At 47.6% G+C, this 15,562-nt stretch overlaps 2 protein-coding genes across 2 annotated transcripts; both read right to left on the reverse strand.

Moving 5' to 3' along the window:
* Positions 1–4,203: 4,203 nt before the first annotated feature.
* LOC102369000 (olfactory receptor 14A16-like) lies at positions 4,204–5,124 on the reverse strand. Its single transcript, XM_006036785.1, has one exon. It carries the CDS (start codon positions 5,122–5,124, stop codon positions 4,204–4,206), a length of 921 nt encoding a protein of 306 aa, XP_006036847.1.
* An 8,908-nt stretch (positions 5,125–14,032) lies between these two features.
* On the reverse strand, positions 14,033–15,166 carry LOC112548227 (olfactory receptor 11A1-like). Its single transcript, XM_025193131.1, has one exon. It carries the CDS (start codon positions 15,164–15,166, stop codon positions 14,192–14,194), a length of 975 nt encoding a protein of 324 aa, XP_025048916.1. The 3' UTR covers positions 14,033–14,191.
* Between the last annotated feature and the right edge of the window lie 396 nt (positions 15,167–15,562).

Raw genomic sequence — 15,562 nt, forward strand, 5'->3', positions numbered from 1 at the left:
GCCCAAGTTGGAGGACTCCACGAACAAGGGAGGAGGAGACTTCACGCTGTGTGAAGATCTCTAAGCGCTGCGGATCCTTACGGACCCAGTGCATTTAAAGCAGGCAACTGAGGTCTGATCAAGCTCTAGCCTCTCCCCGTCGCCGAGCGCAATCCAGACGTATTCCTTCCCGCGCGCAAAAGAACTGGACCCACGGAGCCTAGCAAACTCCGTGTGAATGAGTGAGCAGAAGGACCCACAGAGCCTAGCAAACTTCGTGTGAGTTTATTCAGAGCTCTTCCGGACGAGTACTTTCTTCAGCTGACACAACGGGCTCGCGTGTTCAGAGCCTTCAGCCGGATTGGGCTAGAGTTCACAACTCTTGTCCGCTTCTCTTCTTTCCTGTCTGTAACTGCAACTCAAGCAAGCTTTCCAGCCTGCACCACTGCCATCTCGGTGTAAGTAAACAATCTTTTAAACTACCAATACGCGTTTGTGCCTAATTCCAGCTTGACAGCCTTCCCTCTCTGACCCGGCGTGCCCGGGCTGCTGGCCACAGCCCGTGTGCAGCGCGGAAAAGGGCTCGGGTTGCTCCCGGCCCGCACACTATCAAGTTATACTATAATTTTAAAGGAGTCTAAAAGCATAGGAAAACAAATAAAAGCATAGGAAAACAAGTAAGTTACCCAGAAGTAAATAGGAGGAGTACTTGTTACTACCTGTGTGGATAGTCTTACCCCATGGTAGGTGCAGATTGAGTTATGGCACCCTTTTTTTTTTCCTTCAGTGAAGCCTGGCAGCTGCATGGAAGGGTGGAAGGGTTGGGGGCATGAGCTGATGGAGCAGTCACTTCTGTCATGGTGTTGGAAGTCCCTAAATTGAAATCAGCAGGACAAGAAACTCACAATGTCTTATCTACATTTCCCTTAGGAAAGTTTCATGGTAGAAATTGTTAGTGCTGGGAAGATCTGTTATGGCTTTTCTTCATTCAAATATAAAATAGGCATCATGTTCGGCACCAAATGCCAACATCATGTGGAACCATTTGCTCACAGGGCAAAAATAGAAGGCCTGTTAGGACATTACCTAGATAAGAATGGCCATGTTGACAAGGCTTAACCTCTGAGGATCTTTCAACATTGTTCTGAAAGAATTACTCTTTTTAAAAAAAAGTGATGTGTTATGTACATAATTATTTGGTTTACTCCCCAGTGGACCTGTGGAATCCTTCTGTGTTCCGGCACTGACTAATGAAGATACTGAGTCAGAAGAAAACAGGGTATTAGTGCTGGGGGGTGGGAGGAACTGAAGATGCTCATGACCAGTAAATAGGACAGTTTACCTCCCACAGCTGCCTGTAACTCCTCCATATTCTGAGTTAAACAATAATAGGTGAGAGGTTGGCCAGGAGAGGCAAGAGTTCCCAAGGCCCCTCAGGTCCATGTAGGGAAAAATGGCCATTGCAGGATGGATCTGGGCAGGGACATCTGTGCCATGGCTGGTTGGCTGAGCTGGGCCCAGGCTGGGATAATCAGCAGAGATTTTAATGGCATCACTCAACATTTTTTTTGTTGAGAAGACAAAAAGTGTCTTACAAGGGCAAACCAATGGTCTGTCTAGTATCAAGCAGTAGATGTGTTAAACAGTATTTGGAAAGGGCATTGTTAGGATGGTAAACCCTTGCATTTTCCTTCCCTGTGTCTTGTGCATTTCCCACCCTTTTTTCTTGCTGATTTATGGTAAGCCCTTGAATTGGTCTTGAAGCTGATGCACTGCTTACTTATGCTTGCTTTTTCCTGCCCCTTTTCCCCTGTTGTTTGCAATCTGCTCTTTCTCCCGCTCTTTTCCCTTGATTTGTGCTGAGCCTGAACACTGAAAGGTCTTGGTCTTGCAGCTGATACTTACATTGCTTACCTATGCCCAAGTTGGAGATTTGACCAGGCATAACACTCAAGATGCTAAAGTTAGCAGAAAGTTATGTTTGTTTTACATGTTTGTTTACTTAGGGGAATGTAGGGCTTTAAATGGTTAATCATTTGTCTAATCATTTGACTGTTTGTTTAGTTGTGGAATAGAGGAACTCAAACCAGACAGGGGAGGAAACCAGTGGTATGTCAAGAGGGAAAATGTAAAAGGCTTTTAAGATGGTTAACTGCAAGTGACCGAAGGCAGCAGGGGTGACGATCTCATGCAGGCAGAGTGGAAAGTTTCATGGTAATGGACTAATGCATAGCCAATTCCATGTAAATGCAGGGGCGGAGCCGTGGGTGTAGCGGGGGGAAACTGGGCATGGTTTAATGCTAATGAGTGTGGACTGGAAAGTATAAATGTATGAACGCAAAGATGTTCTGGGTCGCTCCTCAGTTTGGTGGGGACCCACCTGAAGTTGCCTCCCCTTCAATAAAGCTGTTGAACTTGTGTGCTTGTGTTTGCCCCACAAGTGGTCATGCTCATGATCCCATGGGCAATTGATTCGTCGGCTCCCCTAGTCATTGGGCCTCACGTGGGGTTGAGGTTTAACAGGCATGTTTGGGCATGTCTCATACCTTTCCTGGAATTGACAATCACTGGTTTATGGATGTCAGAGAATATATCTGTGACTGTTCATTTAGTAGCTCCCGATGAACCTGTCCTCCACAAATGTGACTAATCAAGAATATAATAGAGTATTGACATATAGAGACAACTGGGGTACCACTGGATTCAGGCCCCAGCACCAGAAGTCTCCCAGCTGTCTCTAGCACCCAAGGTGACACCATAAAAGCCCTAATGTGAGAGAGACCTTGAAACACAGACTCCAAGATGAAGAAATGGAAGGAAAGCAGGACAGAGAGTCCCAGGAAAAGAAAGCATGGCCTTCTGACTGACTGGAAGTCTTCTGCTGGCATGATCTACGCAATGGAGAGAAGGACTCCACCTGCTGTATTGCAGTTAAGCAATAAATGGTGTATTGCTTAAGAAGGGATGCCTGCTTTCTGCATATGCACTCTTTGCCCTTTAAGAGGTAAAGTGCCTCTCCAGGAGCAAAGTCAACTCTGCTTTTTGTGGAGGTTATGCAGATTGCCAGGTGGTGTAGGAACTGGAAAGCCTTGTCTCAAAGTTTGAAAAACCATATGTTCACCTCTCTATAAACTATACCTGGGGTTAGTTTCAAGCAGTACACAGAGAAAATTCATTCAGGTTGTATGGTCTCAAGAGTGAGCCCCTCCGGGGAATGCATAATAGGGTGAACTGCTTCTTACCAGTGGATTCTGACTTCAGCTGTACAGAAATTCCATTGCATGAATAATATATTTCTTTATTTAACATGGTATAAAAGAACCCTTAGTCGAGGTTATACATGGCAACACTCAGTTTTAATAACTGAGTAATACCAGCAGCAGTAAAATATTCATTTCAACAAGAGCTCAGTAACGCTGACACTTTCTATTCTACATCACTGTGGAGAGAAAGTACTCCTCTCTCTCAGGATGCCCCATTTAAAAAGAAAAAAAAAAAAAAAGATATGTGTAAAAAAATAGCTGAGAACTCATGTACAGGTCCATTTAAGCAAACATTCCCTATTTTCTCCCTCCATGCATCCATTTTCCCAATCACTCCCAAGTACCTGTTCAGAAGAAAAAAAGCCCACTGACTGACTAATTGGGCATGTCCAGATGAGCGAGGATGTTTGTTTCCCCAGGGACAAGTAGCAGTGGCACACCTTGTGTTGGATAGGGGAGGCTGGGGTCAGTACCTGTGCTGGCCCCAGAAGCCTTACATGGGATCCTGGGGGCCTTCTGGGGCAGCAGCCATGGCAGGAAGCCTGGCCAGCAGCTGGAGCACGTCTCCAGGAAGCCAGGCTCTGGTTTGGGCGGCATGCACTGCCACCATGTGTGCTGCCTTGTTTTGACTGTGGAGGATTATTTACAAAGTACATTGCTTACAAGTGCAGAACAAAGTTTCATCTTAACTCATGGGAGCTATAGGAGAATATATTGAACACTTTGTCACCAAGCCCCTTTGGGATGGGAAAGAAGATAGTATAAATTTCTAAGTATAGAAGATCTAATTGCAATTAAGATGATTTAAATCTACAGGAATTTTACTGATTTCAGTGGAAATGGTATGGATTGAACACTGCCTTACTGTGGTGAACATTTCTACCAGTTATATTTATCTATGAAGAAAAAGATAATTAAATGACACTTATGAGAAAAAAATGGACACTTTCTTCCAAGTGAATTATTTCCAGACAAGAATTTTACCAAGGGCACCTTTGATCTCCTTATTTCTTATGCTGTAGATGATGGGATTGACCGTTGGAGGCCATATGGCATATAGAACAGCTACTATGAAATCCAGAGCTGATGGGGTGCTGGAAGTAGGTATTAAATAGGCACAAATGCCACTGAGAATAAACAGAGAGACCACAATGAGGTGAGGAGTACAGGTGGAGAAGGCTTTATGGCGGCCCTGCTTGGAAGGGATTCTCAGTACCACACCAAAGATCTGAACATATGATACAACAATGAAAACAAAACAGGTAAAAAATAAACACGCACTAAAGACAAGTATCCCTGCCTCACTGAGATATGAGTCAGAGCAGGAGAGCTGGAGCAGCTGGGGGACATCACAGAAAAACTTGTTGATAACATTGGAGTGGCAGAAAGGTAACCGAAAAGTGTTACCAGTGTGCAGTGAGGAGTAGAGAATGGAGGTGACCCACACACTGACGGTCAGCTGGACACACACTTTCCTGCTCATTATGGTCTCATAGTACAGTGGTTTGCAGATTGCAGTGTATCGATCATATGCCATGATGGTGAGGAAGGCAAAGTTGGCTGTAGCAAAGAAAAAAAAGAAGAAAACTTGGGCAACACATCCAGCGTAGGGAATGGACCTGGTGTTCCACAGGGAATTAGCCATGGATTTGGGAACAGTTACAGAGATGGTTCCAAGGTCTAGGATGGACAAATTCATCAGGAAGAAGTACATGGGAGTGTGAAGTTGGTGGTCGAGGGCCACCACCATGATAACGAGGAGATTACCTATCAGAGCTGCCAGGTACGCTGCCAGAAAGATGGCAAAATATAAAAGCTGCAGCTCCTGGCTGTCAGAAAATTCCAGGAGGAGAAAGCCAGTGACGGTGGTTTGGTTGGCCATTGCCCTTTTCCGTCCCTTGGGGGATGCCTGTGGAGGAAAGAACAGGAGCAGCAGTCACAATCAGACAAACAAATATGAGTGGCTGTGATTCTCCTGTCAAAAGCATCTCACAAACTCGCTTTCAAACACACTGTCTGTCTGGTTGTCTGTCTGCTGCCAGATATTCAATCGACGTTCATTTTTTATTTAAATTTTGACTTTTGAAAAACTGACTTTTGAAAAGCCTTTTCTAGGGGAAATGTTTGCTTTTGAAGAAATGTTCTGATTTGTACACCAAGCTGAAAGACAGTATAATTCAGCAGGCACTGCTAGACAGATCAAATGATTGCTATCACCTAGGAGGTGTAAACTCTCCACACTTTTGAAAATAAGTGCTATAGTCAGGTTCATTATTAAAGAAGGGTTACTTGGTAGAATGACTGTAGAGGTCACAAGGCTGAGTCAAGGACAACACCAAAACTCAGCTAGAAAAAAAATAGAGAAAAATACAACCACCTTCAGTTTTACTGTCATAGGAGGGAGGTCTCAACCCCACAGTGAAAAACATACTTACAGCTTGTGCAGAAAACTGTAACACTAATATTTCAATATAGCATCCTTCCTTCTTCCAGGGGATATACTGCATAGTACCAGCTTGGCAGGGCTGGTCAAGGATAATTGACTCCCTAGGCAAACTGTGTACCTCAGCGCCCCCACCACTTCCAATATAGAGGAAAATAAGAAGTCTAGAATGAACTTTTACATGTACTTATTTGATATTCAAAATGAACAATAAAACAATAAAAACAAAAATTTTTAGTGAAAGAAATCAGTGTCATGAGCTGTAAAATGATATAGGAGTAGGGGTTCATCTTTTAGGATGCCGTTGCCAGTGGTATGCTCTTGTCATAAGTCCACTTGAGAGTGGAAAAGGTAGGAGTCCCGATTCTAGTGATCTTTCCTCTGAGATCTTTTCCGAGGTCTTTCTCCCCTTACCAGATCAAAGGTCTTAGACCAAGGTGGACCCACAGTCGGACAGGGCTGTTATTTAGAATGATGTTTCTGTTATTTTGTTCTGCATATAATTTTGGCTCCCCCCAAATTTTGGCACCCTAGGTGACCTCCTAGTTCACCTAATGGTTAGACCTGCCCTGCTTGTAGGTGCGGCTACACATCACCCTACAGTGACGTAGCAATGCAGTACATTGCCATATGGTATGCTACGGCAGCATAGTGTTCATGTGGGTCTACACATGATCACCAGCTATGTCACTGTAGTGGCGCGCTCCCCAGTTATAGTGCCCCACTACAGCAACATAGCTGGTAAATCTAAGCATGTGTCACCCATTCGCTGCAGTATGGTGCTTACTGTGCCGTGTTTTAGTACTTCCACATACCATATGGTGATGTGTAGACACATCCTGGATGTAATAATTCCACACCCAAGGTTTGCACATAGACTGACTGCTACCTGCTTGCAAATTAACATATGGTGCCTCATACCAGTTGGATAGTCATCTCTATGTGAAAAGGGCATACTACTATCTCTCTGTTACTTCTGCTCTGTGTAACCACATTTGTTACACTGGCACCTGGACCAGAAGCCGAGTTCTGGAGGCAGTCTACTGTATTACTTCAATGCTATGCTCATTTGTTCACAGCATTTCAATTCAGCTTTGCAGCAATGGTGCCAAGAACACAGAGTTCTAATCTCATTGACTTTCTTTATGTCCTTAGCTTTTCTTTCTTAGTATTCACACTTCAAGCAACTTACTGTGCTGTTCTTTGTGGGTCTTCTCCAGTCTTCTGCTGCACTTGATCTTCCACTGACTGGATTCTTTGCTCACCACCCAACTCTCAATTTATCTAATCTCTCTTTCCTCCGCTACTGTAGTTTCTAGATGACAGAGACACTGATTATTTGATTTAATGCTATTTCTCTGCACAAATAAACTAGCTGTAGCAGAGTGAGCCTCCCTGGTGTGAAAGAATCGAAGCTGAAGTAAGCAGGCTTATTTGTGTCACTCTTCTAAGGGATTGTGGGACTCATTCCCTAGAGCTCTGCATAGCTCCGAAGCCTAGGCCAAGATGCAAACAACCCAAAGTTTTCAAAGGCAAAGGGACATATTTGGATTTTTGCTTGACCTACCAGAAGGCACAGGTCATAAGTTTCACCCAGGGTTCCCTGCTTCTAGCTGTGTGTAATCTGTGGAACGGACTGACAAAGGTTTTAAGGCACCCACAGATACAGACAGATGCTCAGTTGAATTTAAAAAGCTACGTAAGGTGGTTGGCTAGTACCCTTTGCTTAGGAGCTGGTTTAAATCCCACTAGCTGATTATCTAAATATTTTAGCACCTCAATGCCTATGGAACCTTGGTCCTGACTCTAGGTCATCATTTATACCCTCTCTAAAAAAAGGGTAAACTGCTATATTTCAGGTTTCACCTACCATGGGGTAAGACCCTGCACCAAGGTGGTTATCAGTGGGCACATCTACACAAGATGCTTAACTGCTCAGCAGCATAGTTTACTGTGCAGTAAGTGTGTGCATCTACATGTGCACATACTTAAGTTCAGTAAAACCCCCTAATTATGAGTAAATTTGATACCTGCAAATGCAAGTATGAAATTTACTCATGATTAGTGTTAGCATGTCCGCGCTGGGTACCGCCTAATCCCCGGATTCTCTCCTGCCACGACTTCGATCTTATTAAAGAGATAGGGAGGGGAGAGATGTTACCATGATTAGTACCCGCGGAAGGACCACACTTGGTCTAATTTACAATCCAGGTGCTTTATTCTGTCTTTTACGGAGAACCCAGTGTAATGCAGCAGCTTGTCAGAGTGTCCCTGGGATCACCCGCGTGCTCTGAAGAGGATCCCCGCCAACTCAATTAAAACGGTAAGTGAGGGGGAGCGTCTCGACTTCCCACCACCAATTAACTCATTAGCGACTTGTTATGGGTGCCGCCCAGTCTCCTTTGCCGCGCTCTGTGCCAGCGCGACTCCTGGATCCTTCCTGCCATCAGGGTCACGGAACTTGGACTTGGCTCCCCTCTTCCTTCCGGTTGTGGGGTGATGGGCAGTGTCCCTTCTGGAGTCTAGCCTTGTGACCCCTTTTCACTTTAGTATTACTCAGCTGTGTCCTAGCACGGAACCGCGGCTCATCCCTGCTTAGCGTCTCGACTTTTCCGGACTCACCACAACTCCTGTAGGGTCCTGGTAAGTAGTACGAGGGGTGCCAGCCCTGGCTTCCGGGGTCCCTCGGTCAACACTTGCCTTGTGTCATGGATCCCTTCACTGGATCCTCTCTCTCTCATGAGTCTTCAGCAGCTCCTCTTCTCTCTATGGTGCCCGAAAGTGCCCTTCCCCAGGTGTCCTCCTCTTCATATCTCTAGGCGCTGAGTCCCATTGGCTCTCAGTGGGCGTGGGGCGTCTCCTCACCCTGCCAGGCCATTATCGCTTTCAGCTGCAGGATCTCTCAAGTAACAGGGTTTCAGTCAGGAACCCTGTTACAATTAGTTACTGCACAGTAATGCACATGTAGATGTGACCTGAAAGCAAATTTGCTCCCATATCAGCCCTGCCACTAGGGGACCGGCCTGAGGCTAGCCCCAGGGCTCTGGGATGGGAGCCTCTCCTGCCACAGGGCCCCTGCCTCAGGCCTTTAAAAGCCTGCAGGTATGTTAAGCCCTGGGGCAAACCAGCAGGGAGCTGGAGGTCACTCAGGCCCCTAAGTCCCCCTGGGCAGGCCACAGGCCAGATACCCCAGCTTGCCTGCACCCCACTGCCACTGCCAGGCCCATGCTGTTCAGGCCTACAGATTGCTGCAGGCTGCTGCAGGCTCCAGCCAGGCTTGCCAGCACCCAGACCCAGCTACAGGCAGCTTCTGGCTGCTGGGACCAGCTCCACCAACCCACAGCCCATCCCCAGCAGCCTGCCCTGAGCTTGCAGGTTCTGTGTAGCATTGCCTCTGCTGGGTAGCTGCCAGTCCCATGCCAGGCCCTTGTTCTGGGTACTGCAGTTGACTGCCCAGGCCTGACAGCACAGGGACAGTCACATAGAGGCCCAGAGAGCTGGTTTGGGACTCATGAGGTCCTTGTCATCACTGACGACCATGCCCATGCACATGCACATCACATGGGGCCCCACCTGGTCTGTGGAGGAGACTGATGACATTATGGTGCTGTGGGGCACGGCAGAGGTACAGCACCAGTTCAAGCAGTGTGGCCGCTCCAACAGCTATATCTACAAAGGGCTGTCAGGCCTGATGCAGGAGCATGTCCACAACTGGTGGGTGTGGCAGTGCCACATAAAGGCCAAGGCCTTGCAGGCACAGTGGGTTGCCATCACCGACCACAATCATCAGTCAGGGAGTGCCTGCAAGTCCATGCCCTTTATATGGCAACTGATGGACATCCTCATGCCCCAGACCCAGGAGAGCAGTGGTGACGTGGGGGTGGGGGCTGGGCAGGGCTTGGCTCTGGGATGCCTCCTCAGAGAGACCCATTGCAGGGAGTGTGGGAGCACAGGCAGCTCCTTGTCCCAATTGTCTGGGAGCACCATGCCCTTGAGCCCAGGGGCCATGGGCTGGGCTGCCGCAGAGCATAGCAGAGTGGTTGGCTTGAATGAGAAGGGGTGGGGAATGGGGTCTGGAGCTGCAGCAACAGATGATCCCAGAAGCCTGTTCCACCCTGGGAGTGGGGTGGAGGCAGGCTGCCTGTGGCCAGCACCCACTGACTCAACAGCCCCAGGGGAGCAAGTGGGGACAGGGGAATCTGCTGGTGGCTGCCTGGGCCCAGACCTGCCTACCCGGCTGACTTACCATGGTCTCTCGGCACCTATGCACATCCGACCAATGATCTGAGGCTGGGCTCTGCATGGCTCCTAGTGCAGGGCATCTTATCTCTTAAATGTTGCAAACACATACAAACAGCTTCTTTCACATGGATCTAAAGGGCCTGCAGCTGCACATGGGGGAGAGGCTGCACTTGGAAGTTGGGATGCAGCCTCAGGGTTGCCACCACCTACAGCTGAGGCTCAGCAGATGTGCCACTCTTCCAAAGGACACTGAGCAAGACCCTCCTCCTGGACCGCCTGGTCACAGCATTGGAGAAACAGTTGGTGGATGCTTGGGCCCGGTGGGCCAAAGATACGGCCCACCAGGGTAGGTGGCAGGTGGAGGACATTGCCCACAAGGACATATGGGACCAGTATGAGGAGTCATAGGACCAGTGCAACGAGGCATGGGATCAGGCAGACAGGGAGTTCTGGGCATAGCTTCTGTCCCTAGAGCACAAGCAGGTGGAGGCACTGCAGGAACAGAATGCCATCCTGGCCTGGGCCATGAAGGCCATGTACACTGGACACTATGTTGGCCCTGATGGTCACCTTCATGCTGCCTGCTGCCCTGCCACCCAACCCCAGCCCTGCCTGCCCCCTGACAGCCACCCACCCTCCAGCAGTGGGTCCCCATCTGGGCCTGGAAAGAGGTCCTGTGCTACCTCCAGCAGCCAGGAGCCTTTGCCTAGGACCCCACTCTCGGTCTGGCACCACTTGCCCCCGCCCCACCCCACCTTGGCCCGGCCCCACCACTCATCCCAGCTGCACATGGGCACAGAGTCAGAGCTGCCTGCACTGGGGCCAGGACCTCACATTGGTCCTGCTTGGCCTGGCCGCTGTCTGCCAGAGGTGGAGAAGCAGCTGCCATTGCCCCTGGACAAGCCCTTCACCTGCTGCACTCATTGTAGTATGTGTACCCATGGAGAAATGGCCAAAGGCTGGGGTGCTGGCCACCTGTCCCTGGGCTCTGTCCCCTAGGCACCCCTATCCCTTGGCCCTCTACCTTTGGTTGGCACACAAAGGACGTTGTACAAAGTTTTCATGGGGAAGTTGTTTTATTGTTGGTGGGTGGTGTGGGTAGTGGAGGGGCTCTATTTGTTGGGGAGAGGGGAGAGAGGGACTCTGTTTGTGGGGCAGGGAGAGGGGAGGTTGTCTCTGTTTGTGGGGGATGGAAGGGGGAGGCTTGCTCTGTTTCATGTGAGGGGAATAAAGACTTGTTCTTATGAGACGTGTCTGTAGTGAGTGTGGTGCTAGGGGTTGGGGGTGGGGCGGGGGTGCCAGGTCCATGGGCATCAGTTCAGGTGGGCTAGAGTAGGGAGTGCTGAAGGAGCTGGCCAGCCAGTACCTCCTGCATCTGGCGCCCTGGCCCCCATTGCCAGGGGTGCAGATCTCCTGGGGCCTTAGCTGGGGTGGCTGCTGCTGCCACCACAGGTGGTGCTCCCACTGCCAAGTAGTCTCTGCTCACCATGCCTCCTCCACCTGGGCCTCATGGAAGAGATCCCCTGGGCCTTGCAGATGTTACGCAGCACACAAGCTGCAACAATGAGTTGGGGGAGGTTGTCCTTGGCCCTTCAGATGACCAAAGGAACGCTCCACCAGGGTGTGGGTCAGGCCCAGGCAGCGGTTTAAGTGGGCCTGGTGGAAACCCACCTGGCCAGTGCAGGGCCACATGAGCCAGGACAGGAGCAGGTAGGCAGGATTCCCAATGAAGAGGTGCAGGACCACCACAGCCGATTTGAACACAAAAGATAAAATTAAAACATATGCCTCATCTTTTATCTCCAGCGATGGCTAATCCTCTCTAGCTCAAAGCTGACTATAACTCAACTCCTTGACAATTTATCATGGGGGTTAAGACCAGAGATTGTTTTATTCTCTCAGGAGGACCTGAAGCAGCAAAAAGATATTCTTTCAGATAATCAGACTATAACAAACTCAGGGAATTGGTAAACAGGATTCAATGGAAGGTAATCTGATGGAAAAATAAGTGCAGGAAAGCTGGTTTTACTTTAAATAGAGCAGATTATGGACAGAAGGGTAGGCTATCCTGATGCAAAGGAAGGGTAAGAAGAGCAGCAGACGACCAGCCTGACTTAACAGCAAATTCTTCCATGAGTTGAACATCCAAAAGAAATCTAAAAGAGGGGAGACTTTGTTCCTCATTAGCGATGAATATGACTGTTGCTTGGACATGCAGGGGAAAAAATCAGGACGGCTAAGTGTTAGAGTCCCCTCTTTAAACGCCACTCATTCTTCCCCTGTTTGTCAGTGAAAAGCTAGACTTTTAACCCTCCCATAGCCACTGCCAAATCATCAGTATTTTTTGGCTGAACAGTCAATTAGGCAGTAGCTGTGAGAAGATTCAAAATCTAGCTGTTATGCCAGAGTGGACTCTAAATTTGCTGCTTGTGTCTAAGAGAGAAGCATAGCCTTTGGCAACCATTTCAACACCCCCATGTTTCCATTCCAGCACAGATATCAGCTTCCCCACTTAAGATGGACACCCCAATTTTGGATGGCTATTTTTTGGGGGAAAAAGGTACATGTAGTAGGTGTTTAAATAAGATATTAGATGTAAGACACAGGAGGTGATAGTGCCACTGTATTTGCTTCTCGGCCTTTTGGCTAAGATCAAGTGCTGTTAAGCTTCATCTAGAGTATTGTGTGCAGTTATCAGCTGTCCGTTTTAAAAAGGACATGGAAAAATGCTAGAAGGCTCAAAGGTGGGAGATACATATGATAAAGCATTTGGAAGGAGTCCATATGAGGAGAGTGTCAGAGACATGAGCATGTTTAGTGTGTGGAACTGAGTGGGGAACAATCTCTCTAACTTGTCGCCTACCCAGCTCCATGCTCATGGAGCTGGGCAGGGAACTAGCCTCCACCCTGTGATTGCAGAGCCGGGGGCTGGTAACTGCCTCTACCCGGGACAGTCTTGTGTCCCCGCCCTGTGCCCTGATTGGGTGCAATCGAAGAATGGAGCTTGGAACGACTTCAAAGGGTGGGGTAGGTTCCAGCCCCCTGCCCTGATCCTCCAGTGGGGCAACTAGCAGTGACCCCCCCCCCACCTCCAATCGTGCCCCACTGGTGCCCCTGCTCCCCGACTCGGGAAGCACTAGTCGCCCACGCCAATAGGATCTGGGATCAACACTCCTAAAGTTTGGTTAACATCTAAGTACAAATATATTAGCCAAGACTACAACAAGCAAGCAAATAACACAGAAGATATTTGCCATGTCTGGCAAAGACCACTTCCAAAATGATAAAGGATAGTCAGGCAAGCCCATCATTTCCACTTTTCTTATGTGGACTGAGATGCAACTTCAGATAATTAAGCTACTTAAATTCCCCTATTTGTTCAGCAGTATGATTTCCATTTTGAGAGAGAGAGAGAGAGAGATGTAGTATTTATTCATGGAATGACAGCTACATCAGTTACAATTTCCTGGCTGGCAGTGTTCATACACAAAGCTTCCAGTCTGGTGATTCTGTCATTCGTTCACCAAAGCACAGTATAAACTGACACAAGTTCATTTCTGAATTAAGTGAAACAAATATTTACAAATGAACTATTTGACAGTGAGATGGGGATGGAGTCAGGCTCTTGTATACTCTTTTCAAATCAGTTCTGGACCTTCTTCTGGACAGACTAAACCATGCGAGGGTTAGGATACATGTGTATGAACAATAAGTAAAAGCGTTTAGGTTTTTACCGCATTAGCCATTCCTCAGTAACTGCTCATGCATAAATCCACTGTGAACAACCTAACAGCAAATGTATAGCTGAGTCTAAGTGTAGGAAGCCTCCAGTTGTAGAAAATGCATGTATACTGGCTTAAACCACAGAGCGTTCATATGAGTAAATCCATTTACAATTCTTATTGGGAATAATTTTAAAATGAACACTATGGTGTCAAGACAATCCTTTCATTAGAATAAGGTGAGGATTTCCCCAAAACACCTGGGCCAAGAGCCATTTATTTTCCACAGCTCTGAATTCTGTTTTGCTTTAACTTGCTAATCATGGGTGACTGGTGCCTCCCGTGTCTGGGGGGGGCACCAGATTGCTGATGGGGAGGGGGAGGGCGGTGTCCCAGTGGCCGATCGCTGAGCCAGTGGTGAAGCCAGAAGTGCACTTCCAGTGGCACTCCTGGTTTCACAGCTGGTGCCTCCAGGGGGTGCATGGCCAATCTCAGGGGATGCATGGGCACCCGCATGCACTCCCTACGCATCACCGATGTTGCTAACAGAGTTCTGGCGATGCGTGCGTTCTTTTCCAATTCATAAACATATAGAAAACTGTCATTAGAGCCTCCTTGACATCTTTGTTTCTCAGGCTGTAAATAAGAGGGTTGGCCAGTGGGGTCAGGACAGTGTAGAAAAGAGAGAATATTTTGTAGAGGGCTCTAAGACTGTTGGTTCTTGGGAACATATAGACAATGACCAGCATCCCGTAGAAAATTGTCACAACACTAATATGAGAGGAACAGGTGGAAAAGGCTTTTTGTCTCCCGCTAGTGGATGGGATTCTCAGTATGGTGGTGATAATGCAGATATAGGACAGAAGAGTCAAAAGGAATGGGGGCAGAAGCACTATGCAGTCAAGACTGTAAGCTGCAAGCTCAATCTGATAGGTGTCACTGCAGGAGAGTTTAATCACTGGAACATAGTCACAAAAGAAATGGTCAACTTCATTGGGTCCACAAAAGGTTAATTGTAAGAATAAGAGTGATATAATAGAGACAGCTGTAAATCCACTGATCCATGAGCCAGCAGCAAGTTTGAAACACAATCGGTCACTCATCAGGGCTGCATAATGCAGTGGTTTACATATGGCTAAGTACCGATCATAAGACATCACAGACAAGAGACAACACTCTGTACTTGCCAACATACCAAAGAAAAAGAATTGGATGAAGCAGCCAGATAATGAAATTGTTCTGTCCCCAGTGAGGAAGCTGGCCAGCATTCTGGGAAGGATAGTGCAGGTATAGCAGGTCTCCAAGCAGGACAAGTTCCCCAGGAAGAAGTACATGGGGGTGTGCAGATGCCGCACAGCTATGATGAGCACAATGATGAGGACATTCCCAGCCATGGTTGCAATGTAGAGTATGAAAAATAGCAGGAAGAGAAGCATTTGCAACTCTGGCAGAATTTCAAAACCCAGGAGAATAAATTCAGCGATGGAAGTTTGATTTCCTACTTCTGCATCTGCCATAGCATCGGAGGAATTCCATACAGCTCTGCAAAATAATGTGAGGAAAACAAGCACCTTTGAATGCCATGGGATCAGCCCATCTCCTGAGTTTTGAAGAGATTACTGTTCCCTGAAAATGACCCATTGAGGTTGGCCTTACAAAGTTCCCTGTAGTTGGTGAATAGTCCAGCATAGTTATGAAGTATATGTTTTAATGTTACACAGCTCATAATATTAATCCCATTCATAGTATTCTCATTGTTTCTAGATTTGTGCTGCTATAGAATATGGCTGTCAAACCATTATACTGTTTTAAGTTTAAATTTCATGAACTCCAGGTAAAAATTCCAATCACTCTATACATGATACAGTAACAATGTATCCATTTCTATAAGTGCTGATGACATAAATTTGGTT

Source organism: Alligator sinensis, unplaced genomic scaffold, assembly GCF_000455745.1.
Source record: "Alligator sinensis unplaced genomic scaffold, ASM45574v1 scaffold891_1, whole genome shotgun sequence".
Classification (NCBI taxonomy): Eukaryota; Metazoa; Chordata; order Crocodylia; family Alligatoridae; genus Alligator; species Alligator sinensis.

Coding starts and splice junctions, on each gene's coding strand:
- LOC102369000 (XM_006036785.1), bottom strand. CDS start 5,124: ATGGCCAACCAAACCACCGTCACTGGCTTTCTCCTCCTGGAATTTTCT.
- LOC112548227 (XM_025193131.1), bottom strand. CDS start 15,166: ATGGCAGATGCAGAAGTAGGAAATCAAACTTCCATCGCTGAATTTATT.